The following is a 23,775-nucleotide window of genomic DNA, read 5'->3' as shown; positions in this document are numbered from 1 at the left end:
ACACACCTCCGCAATCTCTGGGGAGTGACAAGCAGATAGAGGCCTCCCAGGGACAAGAGCTGAGCTGGAGGAGCCCCTGGCTGGGCTGGGGCTGCCAAACAGTTGGCTCAGTGCCCCAGGGCAACCCCAGATAAGGTGACATAGTGGCAAATGTCTCCCCTGGGCAAGCTTGGGACACTCCACAAAATAGCTCTTTAGTTGAAGCCAACTTGGAAAATTCCAGGGAAAAGGAAATTTACTATGGGGCAGGAATAGCTAAGCCTTGGCTTGGAACATCCAGAGCTCAACCTGGGGCCCTACGAGCCACTGAGAGGTTGGCCTGGTCCCTAAAGCCAGCACAGGCTTTGCAGGTGCAGAGGCCCAAGCTTCAGGCAGGTCGCTGGCTTGAGACCACAGTCCCTGGGAACACGAAGGAGGGACTCAGCCAGGCCCACCAAGAGGGAGTCCTTTAATAGAGATCGGCACAGACAGGAGACACAACAACCCGGGCACCCTGCTCACACAGGCACAGGCGCAGCCCTGAGCCAACAGATGCAGTGGCTCCCTCTTCCCCCACCTGGGTGTGGACCCATTGGGTGGAGACAGAGAGGTGGCTTTAGAAAACACAGCTGTACTAATTCTTCACTTTCACAGAGAAGGGGAACTTGGGAGAACAGCCTGCTAGAGAATTTTTACACAGAGCTGAATCTGAGAGCCCACCCACCCACCTCGGCCAGGCTGAAGCTCGCTGTCCCCTACCCACTGGAGGTTCCTCCCTGATCTGTCTGCACACAGGAAGGAGCAGAGCACACAGGGAGACCGGGCTGTACAACAGGAACATGCTGGCTGGACAGCTGGCTCCCCTCTCCCAGCTGTTAGTGTTTCTACACTATGTACATTGTTGTGCTTTGTAGCTCCCCCACCCTGAGGCCTCTGCCTGAAGCCAGGGTGGGGAGGGGAACCCGACACCACACACGGCTGGGCTGCCAGAGCTCCAGGCCCCCAAGAGGCTGCCATTCAGCCAGGTTCCAAGAGCTGGACTGCTGGGCACAGGGGCCATTGGAATCAGAGGCCCAGGGGACACAGTCAGCACTGCCAGATGCCCAGCTCTGCCCAGCCAGATGCCCAGCTCTGCCCAGTAGAGGAGTTGAAACAGAAGGATCAACACTGGACAAGCAGCAGGCTGGGCGGGGGCAGGCAGAGGTGGAAGGACAAGATGTGAGGCAGTGAGACCAGGGGTGTGAGGTGTGTGTGGACAGGGCTGAGCAGGGGCACCTCAGCAAAAACCGTTCTGCAGCAGCAGGCTTGGTAGAGGGAGGTGGTGAGGGCTGCCCCTCCAACTGAGCACAGGGCTGCTTCCAATTCAGGGCAGGGCTGGCAGCAGAAGGCTCTGGCTCCAGGTGTGTTTTGGGGGAGGTTTGGGGAAGACCACCGGGTGTCCCATGGGGCTGGGCTCTAAGGGCAGGGCTGTGGTGACATCTGTGAGTGTGTCCCCCCTGGGCCTGGGGCAAACACAGGATCAGTTGTTCTCAAACAGGGACAGCAGGTCGTCGTTGCTGTTCGTAGGGAGGTCGGGCGGGCCCAAGTAGGACAGCAGCTCATCAGGGCTGGTCAGTTCTGGGAGCAGCTGAGGACAAAGTCAACTACGTTAGCAGCTTTGGTCTCTGACTGGCCACACCTGAGTGATCATCCTGTCACCGCATCCTGGCCCTGTCCCCAGGTACAGTGGGGTTACCGAGCAGGCCCTCCCCACACACAGGCCGGGTGCAGGGCCCCATCATAGGCCTGCAAGTGCTCAAAGGGGCACACGCCACCCCCGGGGCCTCCCTGCAAGGCTGCGCTCTGAGGCTAGTACAGCTCGCAACACGCTGTTCACCACCACCACCAAAAAACGGATGTGAGGCAGCGCAGCCACTCCGTGCCCTTTGTGCACCAGCCTGCGTGGGGATCGCCACCGGGATTCAAGCTGAACGCTGGTGGTGGAATTCCAAGCCCCTAGGATTTTCTGCTTGGAGCTGTTCTTCCTAACTTTTTTCATGCTGAACTTCAATGAGTTTCTATTATGGTCCAGGGACAGTCTGTTCCGTCTTTCATGTACTGAGTCTGCACTCCCATTCCACCTGTGAGTCAAGACCCAGAACTACTGAGCAAATGGACAGATGAAATCTGATTCTAAGGACCACGCATCAGCTTCCAGCGCAGTCTCCTCTGAGACTCTGTGTCTACCGGTACGGCATCCCGGCCCCTCATGAGCACACATGTGGTACATCGCAGCCCACCCACAGCTACTCCAGGTACCTAACTTGAGAACTAAAGTTGCATTTAGTTGACCTTATCTGACCAGCTCTCTGAGGGATCAGTCTTCCCTTCCACAAAGCACACAGAACCCAGGGACAACAGACACACCACCTCTAGCCCTGGCTCCCATGTACTCCCTGGCATGGGACCTGGTACTCACATCCAGAGCTGGTTCCGGGGCTTCCCCAGCTCCAGACATGCTGGGGGGCCCCATCACACCTGCGGCAGGACTGAAGGCCAGTTCGCCCGTGGGCCCTAAGCTCGCTTGGCCCAAGGGCTGCCGGGACACTGGGGGAGGGTTTGAATGGTGCAGCTGGGGACCTGGAGGGGCCCCAAGGTTGGAGGTGTGCAGTCCTGGTGTCCCAGGATTGTGAGTGGGGTCCAGGTGACCTGCTGGTGCCACCTGCGGACAGAGAAAATTTGTTAAAACAGCTCAGGGGCTCCCCTGGGGAGACAGGCCCCCTTGGCCTCTCGGCATGGCACTGACCTGGCCTGGGAGGCAGGCAGCAGACTTCTCTGGAGTCAGGAGACTGCTGGGAATGTCAGACTGGTAGGAGATGGGGGGTGGCCCCGGGGTGAACTCAGCAAGGGTTGGGGTGCTGGGCGTGGTAGGTGGGAAGGACTCAGGGAAAGTTCCAGGCCCCAGGAAGCTGGAACCTGCGAGAGGAGAGTTGGGCCCTGGGTGAGGGCTGGGGAAGGCTACTGCTGGCAGAGGGGCCAGGAGAGAAGCTGGCTGTAGCATGGGTGGGACTTGCAGTGCTCACCCACAAACAAGAGCGGGTTTTGCAGAAGTCGCTATTTGGAAAAGGGCATTTCTTCTCATTGCTGCCAAGGGAATTGGCCTTGGGACGTTCCTAGGAGCGAAGGTCTCGGAGGTTATAGGAATGGCAGCAGCCACAAACAAATGCACCAAGCGTGTGAGGTGGGTCCCCGAAGGGGGCCCCAGATGGGGCCAGTCTGTGGAGGAGTTCTAGCCAAGAGCCCCTTACTCCATATAGGGGGAAGGAAGGGTAGGGGCCCCACTGTCTGTTTCCTTGGACCACAGCCGAGACTGTGCCTTCACTGCCACGTCCCTGAGATGGGAGGTGCCCTGTGGCATGTTTTTTGTGGAAATATTGATAACCTAGGTACATGATCTGCACAGCCACATTCCTGCAGGTGAGGAGACTGATCTGGGGAGAGGGGCCATTTGCCTAGGGTCATCTGAGGTTCGAGGCTGGCCTGCTGTACTTACCCTGGCCAGGGTAGTCGCTGGGGGCAGGGACTGAAGGGGGCTGCAGGGGGGCAAAGGGGGCAGCGCCGGGGCCCAGGGCGGCGATCATCTCCATCACGCTGGGCATGAGCACGTGGGCGGGGCTCACGGTACGGCAGCGCTTCAGGGCCGGCCCGTCTGGCTCCTCCTTGATGTGCATGTCAGGCTTCACGGGCACTGGCTTCCAGCTGCACGTGGGGTCAATGGTGATCTCCTCATAGTCAGAGCTGAGCAGGGAGATGTGGGGAATGGTTACCTCCTGCCCTGCTGCCTGCCCAGCATGCACAGCCCTTCCCAGCCCTAGGCTAAGTTTCCAGGCAGGGCCCCCACTCAAATGCTTGCTGCCACCTAGCACCTTCCACGCCCAGCAGGATGTTGGGCCCAGCACCAATACTCAGGTAGGACACACATGCTATCCCTGGCCTGGAATCCAGCCTGCTCCATGCCAGAAAGAGGCTCGAAGGCTGCACTCGGCAAGGGACATCCGCCCCCACCACATCCTGGGCTGCCCTCCGGTGGCCACAGATGCGGAGGTCATGGGAAGAGGACACTTACTTCTGAATGTAAATCAGGATACCCAGCATGTACTGGTCCACCTCCAGGCCCTCCAGCAAAGCTGTCTTGCTGTGGGGAAAAAAAGGGACACAGCTCAGAGGCCTTGCACAACCTTGTCCTGGGCACGGGCCCTGTCATTTCTCAGCCCTGTCAGCTGTGACCCTACATGAGGCAATCCTGTGTGAGGCAACTGTACAGGGTGACCGTGCGAGCTGACCCTGTGTGAGGTGACAGTATAAGGTAACCCTGTGTGAGCTGACCCTTGTGTAAGGTGATAATATGAAGTGATCCTGCACATGCAGTGACCCTGGGTGAAGTGACTCCGTACAAGGTGACTGCATGAGATGACCCTGCATAAGGCCACCCTGTATGAGCTCTCTGTGCTGAGCTGCACAATCTCGGTCCATACAGTGACTTCTCCCACCAGGCTTGTGTCTCTGATGCTGCTGCTGGAGGTTTCACCCATGAAAGCCTCTAAAGCACCAGCCCCTCCCGCATCACACGCCGCATCCGAGACTCACTTGCACACCGGGCACCTCCAGGTCCCCCGCTCACAGTTGAGCTGCAGGTATGACTCCAGGTCAAAGCACTATAGAGAGATGAGGAGAAAGGCAGTTTCTCATTGTGGGCAGGACAGGGAAGACCTGGTCACTGTGCGATCCATTTTTGGGAATGTGTGACTTATTTCTATGCATATCTGAGACATTTCATGTACCAGGTTTTCACTGCACCATCATTCCAATGGCTCAAGGTTGGGAACGGCCCAAACAGCTCTCACTGGGACTGGAATGCCATGTTGTCAAAGCAAGATTCGGCCAGCTGTGCTGACTGGGACCCATTTCCAGAACATAGTGTGTCTTTGTTTTGTTTTTGTTTTGAGACAAAGTCTCACTCTATTGCCCAGGTTGAAGTGCAGTGGTGTGATCTCAGCTCACTGCACCTCTGCCTCCCGGGGTAAAGCAATCCTCCTACCTCAGCCTTCTGAACAGCTGGGACTAGAGGTGCGCACCACCATGCCCGGCTAATTTTTGCATTTTTAGTAGACGTGGGGTTTCACCATGCTGGCCAGGCTGGCCTGGAACTCCAGGCCTCGTGATCCGTAATCCTCGGCCTCCCAAAGTGCTGGGTTTACAGGCATGAGCCACTGCGCCCAGCCTCAGAAAATGGTATTAAAAGAAGAAAAACCACAGCACAGAGCAGTGTGTGCAGCAGGAACCACTATGTAACGACAGAGACAGTGGCCTATGTGTCTACTGGTCCATACCCAAAGACAGATACGCTAACAATGGTCACCTTTGGGGTAGGGCAGGAAGAAGACTGGACCCTGCAACATTATGCCTTTCAAAACTTGAACCCCATGAATGAAGCAGGCAGTAAAAAATTTAGTAAAACCGTAATTAAATTTGGAAGAAAAAATAGTATAGTTTCAGAGGAGCCTGGCCCACCTGCCTCCTTGGTGGGGGAGGCCTGTCCTATCAGCCTGACAGCCAAGGCACTCGGAGTTCACGCCTGTCCGGAAGTTGAGACTGATGTATTGGCTCAGGATATTTTAGCAGCAGCAAATTCTGGCAAGGTTCTGCAGTGATCACCCACCTGTATGTGGCGACAGTCATGACCTCGGGCAGGGAGCTGGATCCTGCGGAAGGTGATAGGGCACTTCAGGGACACCTTGATAGCTGTCTGCTCTACCCCGTCCTCTCCGTTGGGCCCAGGGGTGCCGGGGATGGTGCCGCTGCTGAAGTTCCGCTTTACTGACATCAACAAAGTAAAGGACTTGAGTAAAGGGTCCCCAAGATGGGGAGGTGTGAATGGGGACGGCAACTAGGCAGAGACCCAGTCGCTGACCCACTGACAGCTCTGAGGGGCCACTTGGAGCTAACCACTGCCCCTACTGCGGAGCCACCTGTCCAAGGAGATGGCCTTATATGACACGGGGAGGTGCCTGCAAGGAGCAATGTTCGGCTTGGGCGAGGGCGCATGGCTGCTCGGCGGCTTTGGGGCTGGGGCCACTCACTCTTGGTGATGCAGTGCTCGGCAGGCAGGAGGCGCTTCTTGAGGAGGCCCTGCAGCACCGAGCGGACCGATGGGCGGTGCACCAGCTGCAGCACGAAGAGGTGGGACTGCAACACAACAGGAGGATGTCACCGGGGGAACTCAAGCCAGGGGCCACCTTGGTCAGGGAAAGGCTGTGCTGGGGTGTGTGTGTCAGGGTCTGCCAGGTGGGAAGGGATGAGGCTGAGGGCAGCATGGGCTGGGGGTGGGGGCTTAAGGTTAGCCTGCCACACTCCTCAGTTGGCCCCATCTGGCTGTCTTTCCTGGGGAGCTCCGGTGCCCCTGGCCTCGGTGCCCCTGCCCACATTTGTATCTGTCTCTACAGCTGTACTGAGCATCCTGCCTGCTGTCTAACATCACCCAGTCACCCCCTCTCCATCAGGAGAATCGCCTCAAGTCCCCTTGAACGTCCCCCTGCTTGCACATCCACAGTCACAGGCACTGGGTCTATGTTGACATCTGCCATATCCCAGAGAATGTGATGTGTGGCCGCCCTGTCCCCAAGGCCCTCACGTGCAAGCTGAGGAGTGCACTCATAAGCTGTGTCTTTCTTCTCTAGCCCAAGGGTGACCCTGATGCTTGCTAGAACCCAGTAATGCTTGATCAGTTGGGGACTCCGAGCTCCGTGAGCTTTCTGCACAGCCTGGTTTCTCTTACATAATTAATGTGTGCATCATATCTAGTCAATTTATTCTAACTGGAAAACAGCTAGGGTGTATTACTGGATCCCTTAAGGGGCAAGGATGACAGATTAAAATGGAAATACAAGGCAGTAACAAGAAGCAACGTATTTTTCTGAAAAAATAAAGCCCCCACGGCCTCCTCTCCACCCACAAAGCGGGGGGCACACGCTACAGCTGGCGGCCGCAGGATCTGTTGGTACTGCAGCCGATCTGGCCCAGGTCCTGGCTCCGGTCCCACGGTGTGGCTGGCCCAGGCCCCGCCCATACCCTGCCCCGCCCCACAGCTTCACCCCCAAGGCGCCGCAGGGGCACGCACGCAGCAGCAGGCGGTGACCGTGATCTGGATGGTGTTACGGCCTGGCTGGCACACGTGCTTCAGGTAGAGCGGCTTGTGCGAGGTCTTGTTGTCGCCACGCTCGATGGTGAGCGGTGTGGCGTTGACGCTGACCTGCACTGAGGCTGGCCAGTTGGTGTTCATCTGCCGGTCCTCGTGGTGGTAGCACTTGAACTGCAGCTCCAGGTCAGGCCTGCTCAGAAAGATGGGTGGACACCCAGAAAAGGGGCCCTGAAAGTGTGGGAGGAGGAACAGGGCCACGTAGGGGTCAGATGGGGGCCAGGCGGAGCTCACCTCAGCATCAGGGTCTTGTAGACAGAGTCTCGCAGCTGGAAGACGTGGTTGCTCACAGCCAGGTTGTGCTGCAGGCGGAAGGGCTCCAGGACCACCCCATCGCGCACAGGGAAGGTCAGCCGCAGCTCATCACAAGGCCCGCTTCCTGGAAGCAGAGGCCACTAGCTGTGAGCTGGGCTGCCCCAGCGGGTGCGTCTTGTGCCACTCAAGGAGGACAGTGGCTCCCTAGCCACATTCACTGCAGGGACCTTGGCGAAGGGAGTTCCTCCTGTCAGGCACTGTTTGGTAGGCCTGAGTAGTACCCTGGGGCTAGGGCCATGGGCAGTATCTCTCCTGAGGCCTGGACACTGCCTCTTGCCTCGGCAACCTGGCCAGTGTCCCCTAAACCATAATAGGGGAACGTGTCTCAAACCCAGACAAAAGGTGTTTCCAGTGCTTTCAGAGAGACTGGGAGGCCAAGATGTGTGAGGGCCACCTGCAGTTGCCCTATAGCTTCATTTAGAGTTCTACAATCCCAGCTTTTGCTGCTGTGGTCTCCCTGGAATGACTTTTGGGGGTTCATAAATCCCCTGAAATTATATACAAAATTTTGTGCACAGGGGTATTTTTGTAGTGAGAAGACCCACAGCCTCCAACAGTTTGCAAAGAAAGCCACAAACAGAAAAAAAAAGGTGAAGGCTTGGCACTAAGTGACTTATCTTTAAGAAGATGGAATCCTTGGCTTTTTTTTAAGACAGGGTGTCGGTTTGTCACCCAGGTTGAAGTGCAGTGGCAAGATATACCTTGAACTCTTGTGCTCAGCCTCCCAAGATGCTGGGATATACAAGTGTGAGCCACCACACCCAGCCCTTTTCTTAGGGATATGGCAGCCACCCCCTGTGGCTCTTTGGAGTCCTGTGATTCCCTCATGCCCACCCTGGCCTTGTCACCCCTGATGTCCCAAGAGTGCGCAGACTCACCAGAGGGTGATGAATGCAAGGAGTTGAGGCTGGGCTTGAGATCAGGCAAGAAGGGAGACTTGACCTCTTGGCTTGGTGACATGTAAGGGACGCTGCTGCTTGGGGTCATGGGTGGTGTAGGGTTCCCTGGCAGTGGGGAACTGGGATAGCCCGGGATAGAACGGGCAGGCTGTAGGGTTGAGCACAAACAGTCAAGGCAGAATGCCGGGGGTGGGGGTGGGGGGAGGGGTAAAGTCTGTTCACGGAGCACCCACTGGGAACCATGAAAACAGAGGTGGGCAGGAGGCAGCCCCAGGGATGCCTGCCCAATCACCCTCTCTCCATTTGCCCACCCTGTGAGCCTCCCGGCCCATCCGCCCAGCCAGGACCCCTACCCCACTCAGGCCAGGCTGGCTGTAGCCGACGCTGCCCCCGTTGAAGCTGGTGCCCTGCCCGTTGAACTGCTCTGTGGGCTGCGGGAGAGAAAACCGCATGCACCTGGGGCTCCAGCCTGACTCCCCCCCCCACCCCCAGCTGGGGCCCCTGGACCTGATTCTAGCAGCCCGCCATACACAGTCTTCTTTACACTTTCTTGTATTTTCAAATAATCTACAAGTAACACTACTTAAAGCAATCATGGCCACAGAGGAAAGTGATCACACAGGTCAGAGGGGCTGAAAAGACAAAGGCACACTAAGCTGCACTACCCAGCGTACCCAGGCTTCAAGGGAGGTGCGCTCTGCCCATGCACCCAGAAAGGGTGCATGGCCAGCAGCAAGGGCCTGTCTTCTCACTGGATTTCTCCGCAGCAAGCAGAAGAAATGAGGACACTTTTCCATAAAGGACATTCAAATGTCTTGGGTACCTGCCTGCTGCTCCCTGCACTGGATACCCCTGAGACATAGAAATCTTGTAGAGGGTACTTTTGGAACTAGATCCCAAACCCCTGGAGCTGCTCCTGCACTGGTCAGGATCCCCCAACCCCCACCCCCATCTCCCATAGAGCTGTGTGGTACATTAGCACACATGGACCCACATACCCTGCTGCCCGCTTTAGTCACCCTGTCACTCTTGAGGACAGGACTGCCCCAAGGTCCCCTGTGTCCCACAGCACTCAGCAAGGAGCCCGGCACAGGGCCTGGAAGAGCCTGCCCTACCTTGTAATGCAGTCCCGTGGGGCCGGGCACAGACAGGGACTGGCTCATGCCCTGCTGCAGGGGCAGCCTGTGCCCAGGGTAGGAGGGGGAGGGGGCAGGGGGCTGCCCGGGACTGGGCGCAAACTGGGCAGTGCTGGGTGCGTACTGGCCTCCTTGCAGATACTGCTGCCCTGGATACACCTGAACAAGAGGCAAAATGCCCGAGGGGAGAAAAGAGGCATTAGGGGAGCTGGGTCCAGAAGGAAAGCAGAGTCTCATGTTGTGGCAGGGTTGGGGGAATGAAGATTTCTTGGTCCCCTTGAAGATTCTGCTGTGACACTGTCTGGCATAGGCAGTTCTCACACGCAGAAGCCTTTTTTTTTTTTTGAAACAGTCTCATTTTGTCACCTAGGCTGAAGTACAGTGGCATGATCTTGGCTCACTGCAGCCTCCACCTCCCAGGTTCGAGTGATTCTCCTGCCTCAGCCTCCCAAGTAGCTGGGATTACAGGTGAGCACCACCACGCCCAGCTAATTTTTTGTATTATTAGTAGAGATGGGGTTTCACCACGTTGGCCAGGCTGGTCTCGAACTCCTGACCTCAAGTAATCCACCTGCCAAAGTGCTGGGGTTACAGGTGTGAACCACTGCACCTGGCCTTTACTCTTGTTTTTGAAACAGGGTCTAACTCCCGTTGCCCAGCCTGGAGTGCAGGGGAGCAATCACATCTCTCTGCACCCTCGACTTTTTGGGCTCAGGCGCTCCACGTGCCACCACCCCAGGCTAATTTTTGTAGAGACAGGGTTTCACCCTGTTGCCCAGGCTAGTCTCAAACTCCTGAGCTCAAGGGCTCCACCCTCCTCAGCCTCCCAAAGTATAGGGACTACAGGAATGAGCCACTGCACCCGGCAGAAGCCCGTTCTTTACCACAGCTCTAAAGGGTGCCTGGGTGAGGGAGTTGGTACCCAAGGCCCCAAACTAGGTGATCTGGACACTCACCTCAGAGTAAGTTCTCTTGACCCCCTGTCGGGGCAGTGGCTGGGCCTGGGGAGGCCCAGGATACCCATGTTGAGGCAGGCGCTGCCCTGCATACAAGGGTGCCATTCCTGCTGCCCGGGTGGGGTTCATAGCCATGGGGGAGAGGCCGGAGGGGCCCATCACCCCTCCCATGCCAGTAGGGTTCATGCCAGTGGGGACACTAGGCCCCCGGGGACCTCCATGCTGCAGAAACTGGCTGTTAAAAGACTGTCCGGCCCCCATCTAGGAAGAGAATAAAGAAGAATGGTCTAGGCCCCACCCACAAAGGGCTCCACAAGGTAGAGACACCACCCACCCACCCACCAGGGTGGGCACCATACCGTTTCACAGGACAGCCCAGAAACCTCCCCTCAGACCCTCACTTCTTCCCACACATCTCTTTTCCTGGCCTCGTGAGCCCTGGCGTATTCCATGCTTGTCCCTGGAGCCCGCTGCCGGGAGGAATACCTCCTCCCAGGCCCTCAGGCTGGCTGCCATGTGGGAGGAGCTGCTGAGGGGGCTCACCGCTCCATACTGGCTCAGCTCCTGGCTCTGCTTCTCCTGGAGAGCAGCCACGGTGGCTGTGGCCGTGGCCGTGGCCGTGGCTGCAGCAGCAGCCACTGCGGCAGCAGCTGCCGCTTGTGTGAAGTCAGTGGAGGGTCTTGCAGCGTGTGAGGGGAGGCCCAGGCCCCCCGGTCCGCCGGCATACCTGCAGGAGACACAGGATTGCCACGCTCTCTGCATGGGCTCATGAGGGCCAGGACCATGCTCACCCCAGAGGCATGCAGCACCCAGGGGGAGCCCATTCTTTCTAGACCCTCCATGACAGCTGTCGGAGCTGGCGGAAAGCAGAGAGGCAACGTCCAGCTGATCAGTGCCACAGTCCTGAGGTGCCTGCCAGGTTGATGGCTCCTAGCACACCTGCCAGGTGAGGGGACCTGCTTACCCGGTGGCGAAGCCGGGGGCCCCAGGGTAGCCCCCGCGACTGTACACGCCTTGCTGCACGTAGCCCTTGTTGGCACCACCTTCAGCAAACGCCTGCTGTCCCAGGCACTGTGGGGAGGTCAAGGCGGAGCTGCCCCCTGCCACACCAGGCATCATGGAGCCGCCAGAGGGACTCCCTGCAGGGCCCATGGGGTTCCCCAAAACCTATGAGGAAGCAGGAATCACCAAAGGCAACCAGCCAAACAACATGCTTCATGCAGCAGCTCCAAAGTGCTAGAAACCAAGAGTCCTGCCAAGCGGGTTGGGGGATTGGTGGAGGGGACGGGGTATCACACAGAAGCAGGGAAAGCAGCTGTCCACAGGTAGGTCGGGGCATCCTGTGAAGGCTAGGTGAAGACCGGAGAAGAAAATCTCACAGCAGGTGTGGAAAGAGAACCAGTGTCCTAAGATTTAGGGGACTCAGGAGGCCCCATCCTCATGTAAGCCTCAGCCTCTCCATCCTCACCTCTCAGCCTCTCAGAGCTTTAAGGAGGCACTAAGCACTGCCAAGTGCTGGGAGGCTCTGTCTACTTGGGGATGGGGTCCCAGTGGGTGCTTACCTGGCTCTGCGTTGCGTTGCCAACTCCCCACACAGTAGTGACCACGGACAGTGATCCAGCCGGCTGAGTGGCGCTTTGTTGCCAAGGCACAGACTCGTACGCAAATGAACCATCACTGCAGGGAGAGAGGCTGCTGAGGCCTGGGTCCGGAAGCCATCGGTGTCCAGAGTCCAGGACCTTCCGGAAATGCCACCCCCAACCCCAGGACCTGAGGGGTGGGTAGAGGGGTCCACACTCACCCGTGTGGCGCGGGGGGCAGGGCAGGTTTCATGGGGTTCATGGAGTTCATTGGCAATGGAGCAGCCTACAGGCCGGGTCTGACAGTGTTTATCTGGAACTCAGCTGCTTTGGCTGCCCAACAGGAGGGAAGGGATGTTAGCTGAGATGCAGCCAGGAGACCCTTTCAGCAGGGTGGAAGGACCCCAGTACCACCAGGCCCCACCCCTTTCTCAATAAAGGACACCTGGGCACCGACGGCAGGCAAGGCAGTGGAGGAGGCTGGCACTGGCCCACCCCACCCACTCTGGTGATGCTCTGCCCCCACAAACCCAGCCTGGCAGCCAGCATGAACCCTTTCTGATCCAGGCCCTGCCACCCAGATTCACTGGATCAACCTTAGAGACGGCCTTCCTGATTCCAAATACTTTCCCCACTCTCCTACTCACACCAAAGGCTGGATATCCATATAAAGTCAAGGACAATCTTAGCCACCCTGTAGAAAATGGGATTTAGAGAGGAGCCAGTAGCCAGGAACCCCCCAGAAGGCCCTGGGGTGAAGGACTGAAGGCCAGTGGGGGTGGGCAGACTCCCTGCTCAAGGTCTTACCTACCCTGAGTAGCCCAGGTAGGGGCACAGGCACTTCTGGAGGCCAGGGGCTGGGAAAGCCAAGGAGGAGAGTGCAGTGGTCAACCAATAAACCTCCATCCTGGCCGTGGGAGGGAAGTGCAGGATACCTCCTGAAATGGGGTGTTGGGCCGATAACCCGGGACCTGGCTGGCAGCCCCTCCCACCAAGAGGGCCCTCCTCAGGGCAGCAGAAAGGCTCCAGGCAAGGGGACCTCAGAACTGACCCAGATTCCACCAAGTGGGGGCTGCCTGAAGCTGGTATGATCATAGGGGCCAGGCAGGCAGACACCCCCAGGGAGTGCTCAACAAGAGAAGGCAGGGACACACACAATAGATGGAGGGTGGGCATTCACAGACCTGGCAGGGACTATGACTTGGCCAGTGTTTCTAAGCAGGAGGCTTGGGGGATGCTGAAGTGACTCTGCAAGATGGGGCTGAGTCGACTCTGGGTACCTGGTGCTCAGGAAAGGGCAGCAGAGGGGGTGTGTCAGGGAAGAATGCAGCAGGTGGACACTCACAGGACCATAGTGCTGGCACCATGGGACTTCTATGTGCTATGCTAAGTTTGCTCTCCCCATTGAGTAAACAAGCCATGGAAGTGACCACACCTCAGGTTGCCTCCAAGTGCCACACCTTCCCACGCTGCCACAAGCAAGCCCCTTACCAAAGTGGGCCCAGACATCCCCTGGGGCCCTGTCCCTGGATTGTCCCCAAAGGACCCTCACCGGCACTACCTTGGGTCCTGACACTCCCAAGACCACCTGCCACATCCACTTCTGCCTGCCTGGGCTGTCCACAGAGGCACACTGGCTGTGGCACAGCCCAAGGAGTGGGTGTGTGAGAGGCCATTTCAGCTGTTTCTCAGGATTCCCCAGGGAAGGAAGGGGCATGCTCGCCTTGGATATCACTGCCTTTTAGGGGCTGCAAGGCTGACACACACACACAAACCTGAGGTGTGCTGACTGTTGGTGCCATCTTGCCATCGCAGCACTCACAAGGCTTCTCCCTGCCCCAGGAGAGGGTGGGGCACGTTCATCTAGGCTGCCATTTCTTGTGCTAACCGAGGGCCTCAACAATGGAGGTAGCAACAGCTTCACCCTCAAAATACAAACCTGGAGTTTCTGAGGGCGACCTGTATGCCCAGGGCCCCAGAGCAGGTGAGACGTAGAGCTGAGCTCTGCTTGGGGAGCCTGAGCATGTGGCTTTTCACTGGATCTTCCCACCAGCAAGCACTGAGACTGGGGAGGTACCAATTAGGGAAGAGGGAGAGGGCAGTGGTCTAACTTCCTCACACCCTCAGGGGAGGCAAGACGTGATTCCCAAGGGCTCCTCCCTTGCCCCGCCCCCCACCAAGTCCTGCTCTGGAAGCAGGCGTAAGAAAAAAACAGGGGCTGATGGCTCCAGAAGGCTCCAGGCACCTGGACTCTGGGCCAGGACAGGCCTGGGAGCTGAGATGGCCCAGCTAGGCAGGTCAGGGCTAGCAATTCCAGTCCCACAGCCTGACTCAGGTACAGTGAGGTTGGGGGACAGAGCAACCTACCAATAGCCAGAATCTCCTCCCCAGATCTGCTGGGTGGGGCCTTGAGCAGCCACACACACATTTTAGAACTCAGAATATAGATATGGTAATCAAAACTGTGTGGTACCAATAGGGAAACAGAACCATGGACCAACAGGCGAGACCAGAGAATTCGAAACCGATCTGCATAAATAGGCCACCATGACGTGTGACAAAGGTGCAAGAGCATTTCAAAGGAGGAAGGGCAGCCTTTCCAGCCAGTGGTGCTGGACAGTGGGGCAACCGGGCATCAAAACAAACAAAAAAACACCTACACTTCACACCTTACACAGAAAGTAATTCAAAGTGGTTTATAGATTTAACTATAAAACATAAATCTATAAAATGTTCAGGAAAATACATAGAAGAAAATCTCTGCAGTCTAGGCGACAGAGTTCTTAGACCTGATACCAAAAGCATGATCCAAAAAACAAAAAAACTGAAAAACTGGACTTCATCAAAATTAAATTTTTCCTCTGTGAAAGGCCCTGCCAAGAGGATGAAAAGATAAGTTACCAGCCAGGAGAAATATGTGCAAGCTTCATGTCCAACAAAGAACTAGGATCTAGAACATATAAAGAATTTTCAGCCAGGCACAGTGGCTCACACTTACAATCCTAGCACTTTGGGAGGCCGACGCAGGAGGACTGCTTGATCCCAGGAGTTCAAGAACAGCCTGGGCAACATAGTGAGATGCCGTCTCCTCAAGAAATTTAAAAATGAGCCGGGTGTGGTGGCATGTACCTGTGGTCCCAGCTTCTCAGGAGGCTGCAGTGGGGGGATCACTTGACTCCAGAAGGTAGAGTCTGGACTGAGACATGATCCTGCCACTATACTCCAGCCGGGATGACAGAGTGAACCATTATTTAAAATAAAAATAAAATACAGAATTCTCAAAACTAAAAAAAAAAAACTTACAATAAAAATCTCCAATTAGCAAATAAGCAAAAAACATAGAGACACTTTGCCAGAGAGAATATACAGATGGCAAATAAGCATATGAAAAGATGCTCAGCATCACTAGTCAGTGGGGAAATGCAAATTAAAACCACAGTGAGATATCACTATACATCCATCAGAATGGCTAAAATAAAAAATAGTGACATCACTAAATGCTGGCAAGGAGAAACTGGATCTCTCACACATTACTAGTGGGAATATAAAATGTACAGCCACTCTGGAAAACAGTCTGGCCATATCATATGGAACTCAGCACACAGCTCCCCTACTAGGACCCAGCAACTGCACTTATAGGCATTTATCTGAGAAATAAAAACTTATGTTCACATAAAAACCTGTACACAAATGTTTACAACTGCTTTATTTGTAATAGCCATGGCATGGAAACAGCCCAGATGTCCTTCAATGGATAAATAGTTAAACCAACTGTGGTACATCCACAGCCCGGATGCAGTATAAAGGATGAACCGCTGACACACGTAACAACCTGGATGAATCTCCAGAGAATTATGCTGCGTGGAAAAAGCCAATCCCAAGAGGCTACAGGGTGTATGATTCCTTTATTTAGCATTCTTGACACAAAATTAAAGAAATGGAGAACAGATTAGTGATTGCCAGGAGTTAAATGTGGGGGTAAGGGAGAAAAGTACTAATCTCTTCTCCATTTCTATAATTTTGGCAGGAGAAAAGTGGGTGTGAATGTAAGAAGGCAACAGGCTGAGCAATAGGCTCACGCCTGTAATCTCAGCACTTTGGGAGGCCGAGGTGGGCGGATCATTTGAGGTCAGAAGTTGGAGATCAGCCTGGCCAACATGGTGAAACTCTGTCTCTACTAAAAGCATAAAAATTAGCCGGGTGTGGTAATCCCAGCAATCTGAGAGACTGAGGCAGGGGAATCGTTTGAAGCCAGGAGGCAGAGGTTGCAGTGAGCTGAGATCTCACCACTGCACTATAGTTTGGGCAACAGAGCAAGACTCTGGCTAAAAAAATAAATAAATAAAAAGAAAAGGCAATAGGCTGTAACCTGTTTACTGTATCAATGTAGTGTCCTGGTGCAATGTTGCACTAGAGCTTTCCAAGATGTTTCCATTGACGGAAACTGAGTAAAGGATAGAATGAATCTGTGTCATTTCTTTTTTTTTTTTTTTGAGATGGAGTTTCGCTCTTGTTACCCAGGCTGGAGTTCAATGGTGTGATCTTGGCTCACCGCAACCTCCGCCTCCTGGGATCAGGCAATTCTCCTGCCTCAGCCTCCTGAGTAGCTGGGACTACAAGCATGCGCCACCATGCCCAGCTAATTTTTTGTATTTTTAGTAGAGACGGGGTTTCACCATGTTGACCAGGATGGTCTTGATCTCTTGACCTCGTGATCCACCCACCTTGGCCTCCCAAAGTGCTGGGATTACAGGCGTGAGCCACCGTGCCCGGCCTGAGCCAATAATTTCAAAATAAAAAGTTTAATTACAATGCAACTGCTACCACCAGCCTTCTGTCTCCACAGAACTGCTGTGACCATCTTTCCCCGATGGAGAGTTGGTTGGGTTGGCCTGGCCACTTTGCTGTCCCAAGAAGCACAGGGAGGGTATCTGCCAGGCAAGCAGATGTGCCCCCTTCCCTGCCCCTGGTCAAAGGCCCCAGAGGGCAGGCAGTACTTGATGCAGAACTCCCTCATTTTAGGTCACCTAGGGTAGCAGTTCCCCAATGGCAGCATGTCAAAGCCAGTTTGCAGCTGGTGATGAGAGGCTGCCCAGCTCCACCTAAAAGCAGTAGGATGGGCTGGGGCCTAAGTCCAAAATTTCTAACAATTTACAGCTAGTGCTGCTGCTGGTCCAGGGACTAGCTTGAGAGCCTCAGTTCCAGGAAATGCAGAGAGCTGGGGAGAAGGGGCACAGGCCAGGTACAGGGAGGGGAGGAGCCCACAGCAGGCTCCTATGTCACATCGGCTTGGGGAATTCCACCCTTGATGCTTCTCTGGTGTGGACAGAGACCACAAAGATTTCCAGTTCCCTCTGAGCTTATTCTTCACTACACAGGGGGATTTCCTGCCGACCCGAACTCATACCTCTGGTCTCCTCTCTGAGGACAGTCTCCCTGGGAAGACTCCCTGTCTCCAGGTCTGGTATCGTTGACCCTCTGCTCCTGACCATAGGGAAGCATTCTGTGTTGTGTGTGTGCAGATCTTCCTCCTATCCCCTGGCTCTGAGTCTGGGCTGGGAACAAGCCTGGAGCCTGGAACCTGGATCCCAGATCATGCAAGGCCCATGCCCACAGAGGGGCTTATCACCTGGGGCTTTCCTTGTACACTAACTCCAGCTTGAAGCTAGGACCCCTTGACAGATGGACGAGGTCAGTCTAGAAGGCCACAAGGCTTTCTGGGGGTCAGATCACACCTTCCTCTAAACATGGAGCTACAGGACTCACTACCCAAACCTTTCTTTCCCAAGTGTCCCAGAGCAACTGCACCCCTAAGTCTCCTAGTGAACCTCCTAAGCCTTGTTCCATGCCACCTCTCTGCCTGCCTAGTAAGCTAGGAGCAGGACCAGCGAGTAGACCCTGTGGCAGGCCAACCCTTCTCAATAGGTCACAAATCGGGACTCACTGTCTCCAAAGTTGCAGGGTCAGGTTCTGGATCCAACCTAAGTGACAGTGGAGTCAAAGGGTCTTGAAGAAATGGGGCAGGAGCAGGGTCCTTGGTAGCAAAAGGTAGGGTGCTCACATGTACAGGTACCTGGAAGTCCTACCCCTCTATCTGTAAGGCCACAATACTAAACTGCCTCAGCGTGGGGCTAAGTCAAGATGCAGAGTTAATCAAAAAGTCCAGGAACGAGCAATGGCCCAGGCATGAGACATTTCAGTGAACAGCTGAAGGAACAACCTTAACCTGGCATCAGTTTACCATGTGTACGATGGGTATCTGCTGGCATCCAAGGCCTGAGGACACATGACCACCTTCATGTCATCAGCCCTTGGGAGCTCAATCCCAATCATCAGGATGCTCCGCAAACATCTTAGGCCTGTCCTTCAGAAATCTAAACTGGCAACTGTCACCTGCTTGTTCTCATTTACACTTGCAGCTTGTAACTACCCCCTAGGTGTGACAAGGGCTAGAGGTCAGTACCCCCGGAAGTTAAGATTCCTTCACTTCTGTTTCCACACTAAGCATCCAGGGATGCCCTCTGGTTCTAGCTTGCCAGAACTTGGTGGTGATGCTGTGTCCATCCTATCTGTAATCACCACGGTCTCAGACCAAGTCACATGTTCTGTGTGTGTCCCTGTGAAATCTGTGATGACACAAATTAAAGACCACCATGGATGTCCTGTAATACTGGAAAGAGGGTACCCTAGGGAGAAGGGGAAGCAGAGCACTGCAGGCTAGAGGGTCCAGGGAATGGGGGAAAAGACAGGGTAGGTGGAGGGGTAAATAAGGCACCGGGTGTGTGTAGGGGGGTCGCGGTGAAGGACACCTGCCGGGAATAGGGCGCTAGGGAAGACAAGGTACCTCAGGGGAGGAGGGCATCCTCACACCTGAGCTTCAGTATGTCCAGTTTGGAAAGGGGTGTCCCCATCAAAACTGCCAGCTGGGGGCTGGCAGGTCAGCGTTATTCAGCTCAGGAGCGGAACAGCTCCTCCTCGGGCTGGTGACTGCCTCGGAGGGCCCCCACATCGCCCTGCTGGTGGGCACGTAAGTGGAAGCGGAGGGGCGTATCATGAAGGTGAGACTGCCTGGCCCGAGCCATGAACGATCATGTTTGAGTGAAGGCCCGGCCAGCCTTCACCGCTCAGGACAACCTCAAGCGCCGCTTACATCCCTCGGCCAGCCTCCAACAAAGACTCAGGGGAGGGCTGGACGACCCTGACGCCCACGGGGCCGCGCCTGACCAAGACCACGACGCACGCGTGGCAGGTGCCGGCAGGTGGGCGGCAGAGCCTCCAGCCCCAGCCCGGCTGGGTACCCTACGGTGGCGCCGCAGCGGGACCGGGGCACCCCGGGGTACCGGCTACACCTGCCCGCCCGCACCTGCCGGCCCGCACCTGCCGCACCTGCCCGCCCCCGCCGGCCCGCACCTGCACGCGGGCGGCGTTGCCAGGGGCCACCCCCAGGGCCCCGCTCACCTCCGCCCGGCCTGGCCTGGCCCCTCGCCGTGGCGGCCCCCGGCCCGCGCCGCTCCATGCGCTCAGCCCGCCCTCCGCGCCGCCTGCCGCCCCGGGGCCGCCGCCACCCGCGCCATCGCGCCGCCGCCCGCTCCGAGGGCACAATGGAGCCGCCGCCGCGCCGCTCATGCATATGCATGACGCCGCGCAGCCGGCCCCGCCTCCCAGGCCAGAGCAGCGGAGCCCCGAGCCAGCGCTCGGAGCGGGGGCGGCCGCGAGCCTGAGCGGCCCAAAGCGGCGGGGTGGGGCCAGGGCCGCAGGTGGCTGGGCGGGTAGGAGACGCAGCCTGACCACGACCTGCGCCCCCAGCCCCCTCCACACCTTTCCGAACGCGGCGTCGGCGGAGACACCGCGCGCTTCCTGCTCTCAGTCCGCCGGGAGCGGGGCGGGGCCGGGTGGCGGAGGCGGGGCCAGGACCCCGGGGAGGGGCCGAGTGGGTGGTGGGGCCAATGTACCGGGGCGGGGTCGTGAGGAGGAGGCGGAGCCAGAGGGCCGGGGCGGGGCCAGGGCTGGGGCGGGCCCCGGCCGAGGGGAAAAGGAAGAGTGAGTCCTGGCCCTTCCCCCACCCGCCTCGCCCGCGCCGCCTCTGCCTCTTGGGAGTCCATTGCTGTGGCCCGGAGGGCGGGGACAAGACAGGTAGGCGGAGAGACCTGGAGTGCCTCTTGTGGGAGGGGATCTTAAGGGACTCGGGAAGCCTCTCGTTAAAGCAGAAAATCAAACTTAACCGAACAAGTTCGCTTTCCTCACTGCTCAGTTCTCTCTCCAGCGGTTCTCCTCTTGGAAAAAGTCACTATTCAGCTAGTCTGGCCTGATGAAATAGCCTCTCTGATCAGTTGCGACCTTTGAAATGCTATTGTCAGCCTTTAAGTTATTTTTAACTTTTCCTACGGTAAGTTTAGGAAGACCACATTCTCATAGCAAGTACTTGGAAAAACAAAACGAAGCAAAAAAACAAAAGGAAGACCACATTCTCTCTACTACCCATAATTAATTTTTTGTTTGTTTGTTTGAGACGGGGTCTCGCTCAGTCGCCAGGTGCCAGGCTGGAGTGCAGTGGCACAATCTCGATTCACTGCAACCTCCGCCTCCCGGGTTCAAGCAATTCTCCTGCCTCAGCCTCCCAAGTAGCTGGGACTACAGGCGCGGGCCACCACGCCCGGCTAATTTTTGTATTTATTTATTTATTTTTTTAGTAGAGACGTGGTTTCACCATGTTGGCCAGGATGGTCTCGATCTCTTGACCTCATGATCCGCCCGCCTCGGCCTCCCAAAGTGCTGGGAGTAAAGGCATGAGCCACGGTGCCCAGCCAAATTTCCTTCTTTCTTATGGCCAAATAGTAATATTCCATTGTACGTATATTCCACATTTAGCTTACCCATTCATCCATTGATGGATACTCCACAATTAATTTTTGACATTGTAGAAATTTTTTGCCCAAGGCCGCCTCTGAACTCTGTGCTCTGTTTCTTTTGGGAATCATTCGTCCATCGAACAAATATGGTAGGCCTGCTGCACAGCAGTCACTGGTCTGGGATCTGTGAACACTGGTCTGCCCCAGGGACCAGGACAGTAAGACCCTTCCATCCTTACATCAAGCATGTTCGAGGGGACAAACAGAAGGAAATGAGTTAACAGGTAACAATGTGTCCCTCAGGAAGAGCGTTAGGAAGAAAACTAAAGCAGGACCAGAGAATGGGGAGGGAGTGATGAGGTATGGGGATGAATTCTCTGGGGAGCTGGCCCTGAAGAAAAGACCTGAATATGGGGGCTGACAGGTAAGAGGAGACCCTGACCATTCCTCTGTCTCGGAAGAGGCTACATTTCTTGGGGGGGGTTGGTTGCAGGCAGGTTCGTGGAGGATGCTGGAAGTGGCCACACCAAACATCTCACACGCATCTCTGTTACCTCCTGCTTCAACAACTCCTGCCCTGTGCCCCTGTGAGAGGCCACCTGGTGCCCACTCCTTTCTAGGGAATGTTCTCATTTTCTACTATACGATGAATCGTTAAGAAAGTGTTCCTTCTTTGGCAGACTCACGCCTGGAATCCCAGCCCTTTGGAAGGCTGAGGCAGACAGATCATCTGAGGTCGAGAGTTTGAGACCAACCTGACCAACATGGAGAAACCCAGTCTCTACTAAAAAATACAAGAATTAGCCACGCATAGTGGTTTATGCTGTAATCCCAGCTACTCAGGAGGCTGAGACAGGGGAATCACTTGAACCTGGGAGGTGGAGGTTGCGGTGAGCCAAAATCACCCTGTTGTACTCCAGCCTGGGCAACAAGAATGAGACTCTGCCTCAAAAAAAAAAAAAAAAAAAAAGTCTTGCTTGCGGGGCCAGGCACAGTGGCTCACACCTCTAATCCCAGCACTTTGGGAGGCCAAGGAGGGTGGATCACCTGAGGTCAGGAGTTCAACACCAGCCTGGCCAACATAGTGAAACCTTGTCTCTACTAAAAATACAGAAATTAGCCAGGGGAGGTGGCAGGTGTCTGTAATCCCAGCTACTCAGGAGGCTGAGGCAGGAGAATTGCTTGAACCCAGAGCGGGGTGGGGGGTAGAGGGATGGAGGTTGCAGTGAGCTAAGATCAAGCCTCTGTATTCCAGCCTGGGTGACAAGAATGAAAATCTGTCTTGAAAAAAAAAAAAGTCACTGGGCACGGTGGCTCACGTCTGTAATCCCAGCACTTTGGGAGGCTGAAGCAGGTGGATCACCTGAGGTCAGGAGTTCAAGACCAGCTTGATCAATATGGTGAAACCCCCATCTTTACTAAAATTACAGAAATTAGCTGGGTGTGGTGATGTGCGCTTGTAGTCCCAGCTATTTGGGAGGTTGAGGCAGGTGAATCACTTGAACCCGGGAGGCAGAGGTTGCAGTGAGCTGAGATCATGCCACTGCACTCCAGCCTGGGTGACAGAATGAGACTCCGTCTCAAAAAAAAAAGTCTTTATCATTTACTAGAATAAAACAGCTGCCTTCTTGAGGCCTTTCTTCTAAAACTGCATAAAATAAAAATCTTCACTTTGCTATTTGATGACTCGTTAAAAATTAAAAGAAACTTTTCATTCCCCCAGTCTTCTGTTGGAGGAGAAATGCTCCCAGTTCCTTAAATGTTAACAGTAACACAATTTCCAGATGCCATACCAACTGGCCACTGTCCTTTAGACAGTCAGCAGTTAGACAATATTGCTTTTAAAATGTGACACCAGGAAGGGAAACTGATATCTTAAATGTAATCAGCCTAGCCAAGCATCCAGGGGCTCCTGCAAGTGCGCAGACTCCCACAGTCAGTGTGCCCTAAACCTGAATTTGGTTTTTAACCAGTTTTGGTACCCCCAGTTATTATGACTCTTGACTTGCAAAACTAACTTTAAAAAGAAAAAGGTACTGCTTCTTCTTTTCATGCAAGCAACATGTTCTCATTGTGGAAAATACAGATAAATGTTCGAAATACATTAAAACTCTTCAGAGATAATTCCTGTCAATTGTTTACTCTGTTTTTTCCCAGATGGTTCTCTTTGCATATCTTGATGTTGTGGAGATTATGGCATATGTACAATTTTTGCATTCTTATTTTTTCACATTATCAACATAAATGTTTCCCTTCTTATAAGCATTATCTGTGTTTCTCCCAAAATAAATACTTCAGAGATTTATTTACAAGGATGTTTGCTGTGACAGTAGTATATTGAAAAATTACACAGAAACTGTATTCATTCATTCAGCAAACTTCTGTTGAGCTTCTGTATGCCAGACACCACTCTCAGTGCCGGAAACATGGCGTGAGCAAAGCAGATGAAAATCTGCAGTGCTGTGGAGCTTACGTTAGTAAGCTAATAGTTACATCCTAGCAGGTAATAAGTAGAATGCACATACATACAGGTTGGAATATAGGCAGCACCAAAAATCGTGTTTTTGAAGAATATTTAATGGTATGAGAAGACAGTCACAATTTGCTAACTGGAAACATAATACAAAGTTGCACGATTCCAAGATTTTCATTTCTCAAAAAGCCTTTACTGGGCACACAGTCTTCCCACAGGCCTATAATTCATCACATGGGGAGAAAGGAATCTTTATAATAACATTGGTCAGATACCACCTTAACAAAATGACCAAGGTTCACATCACCAACAGTGGGACCAGCTGACATCCTGAGTACCTGATGTGATGCTCAG

General features: G+C 54.9%; 1 protein-coding gene and 1 long non-coding RNA gene across 12 annotated transcripts; one reads left to right on the top strand and one right to left on the bottom strand.

Annotated features, from left to right (window-relative positions):
- Window positions 1-428: 428 nt before the first annotated feature.
- Window positions 429-19,989, bottom strand: ZMIZ2 (zinc finger MIZ-type containing 2). 11 transcript variants are annotated; one of them, XM_078342352.1, is made up of 20 exons: window positions 19,558-19,711; window positions 13,875-13,932; window positions 12,321-12,432; window positions 12,082-12,196; window positions 11,484-11,686; window positions 11,063-11,246; window positions 10,520-10,780; window positions 9,543-9,722; window positions 8,781-8,858; window positions 8,407-8,575; window positions 7,448-7,592; window positions 7,136-7,346; window positions 6,099-6,204; window positions 5,678-5,835; window positions 4,606-4,673; window positions 4,085-4,153; window positions 3,512-3,756; window positions 2,765-2,934; window positions 2,438-2,680; window positions 429-1,606 (listed from the first exon to the last, which is right to left on the bottom strand). In XM_078342352.1, the coding sequence occupies exons 3-20, from the start codon at window positions 12,368-12,370 to the stop codon at window positions 1,499-1,501; spliced, it is 2,763 nt and encodes a 920-aa protein (XP_078198478.1). In that variant the 5' UTR covers window positions 12,371-12,432; window positions 13,875-13,932; window positions 19,558-19,711; the 3' UTR covers window positions 429-1,498. The 11 variants fall into 11 exon arrangements, with proteins under 11 accessions (XP_078198478.1, XP_035109209.1, XP_078198480.1 ...); XM_035253318.3 differs by lacking the exons at window positions 13,875-13,932; window positions 19,558-19,711 and adding an exon at window positions 19,918-19,989; XM_078342354.1 differs by lacking the exons at window positions 13,875-13,932; window positions 19,558-19,711 and adding an exon at window positions 19,918-19,989 and having other exon boundaries at window positions 11,484-11,590.
- Window positions 19,990-20,082: 93 nt separating this feature from the next.
- Window positions 20,083-23,257, top strand: LOC128928382 (uncharacterized). Its single transcript, XR_008473292.2, has 2 exons — window positions 20,083-20,232; window positions 21,629-23,257. It is a non-coding gene; the product is annotated as an uncharacterized LOC128928382 (long non-coding RNA).
- The last annotated feature ends 518 nt before the right edge of the window (window positions 23,258-23,775 follow it).

Source organism: Callithrix jacchus, chromosome 11 (assembly GCF_049354715.1).
Source record: "Callithrix jacchus isolate 240 chromosome 11, calJac240_pri, whole genome shotgun sequence".
Classification (NCBI taxonomy): Eukaryota; Metazoa; Chordata; class Mammalia; order Primates; family Cebidae; genus Callithrix; species Callithrix jacchus.
The sequence above is the reverse complement of the archived record's forward strand: the minus strand, read 5'-3'. Positions and strand labels throughout refer to the sequence as shown.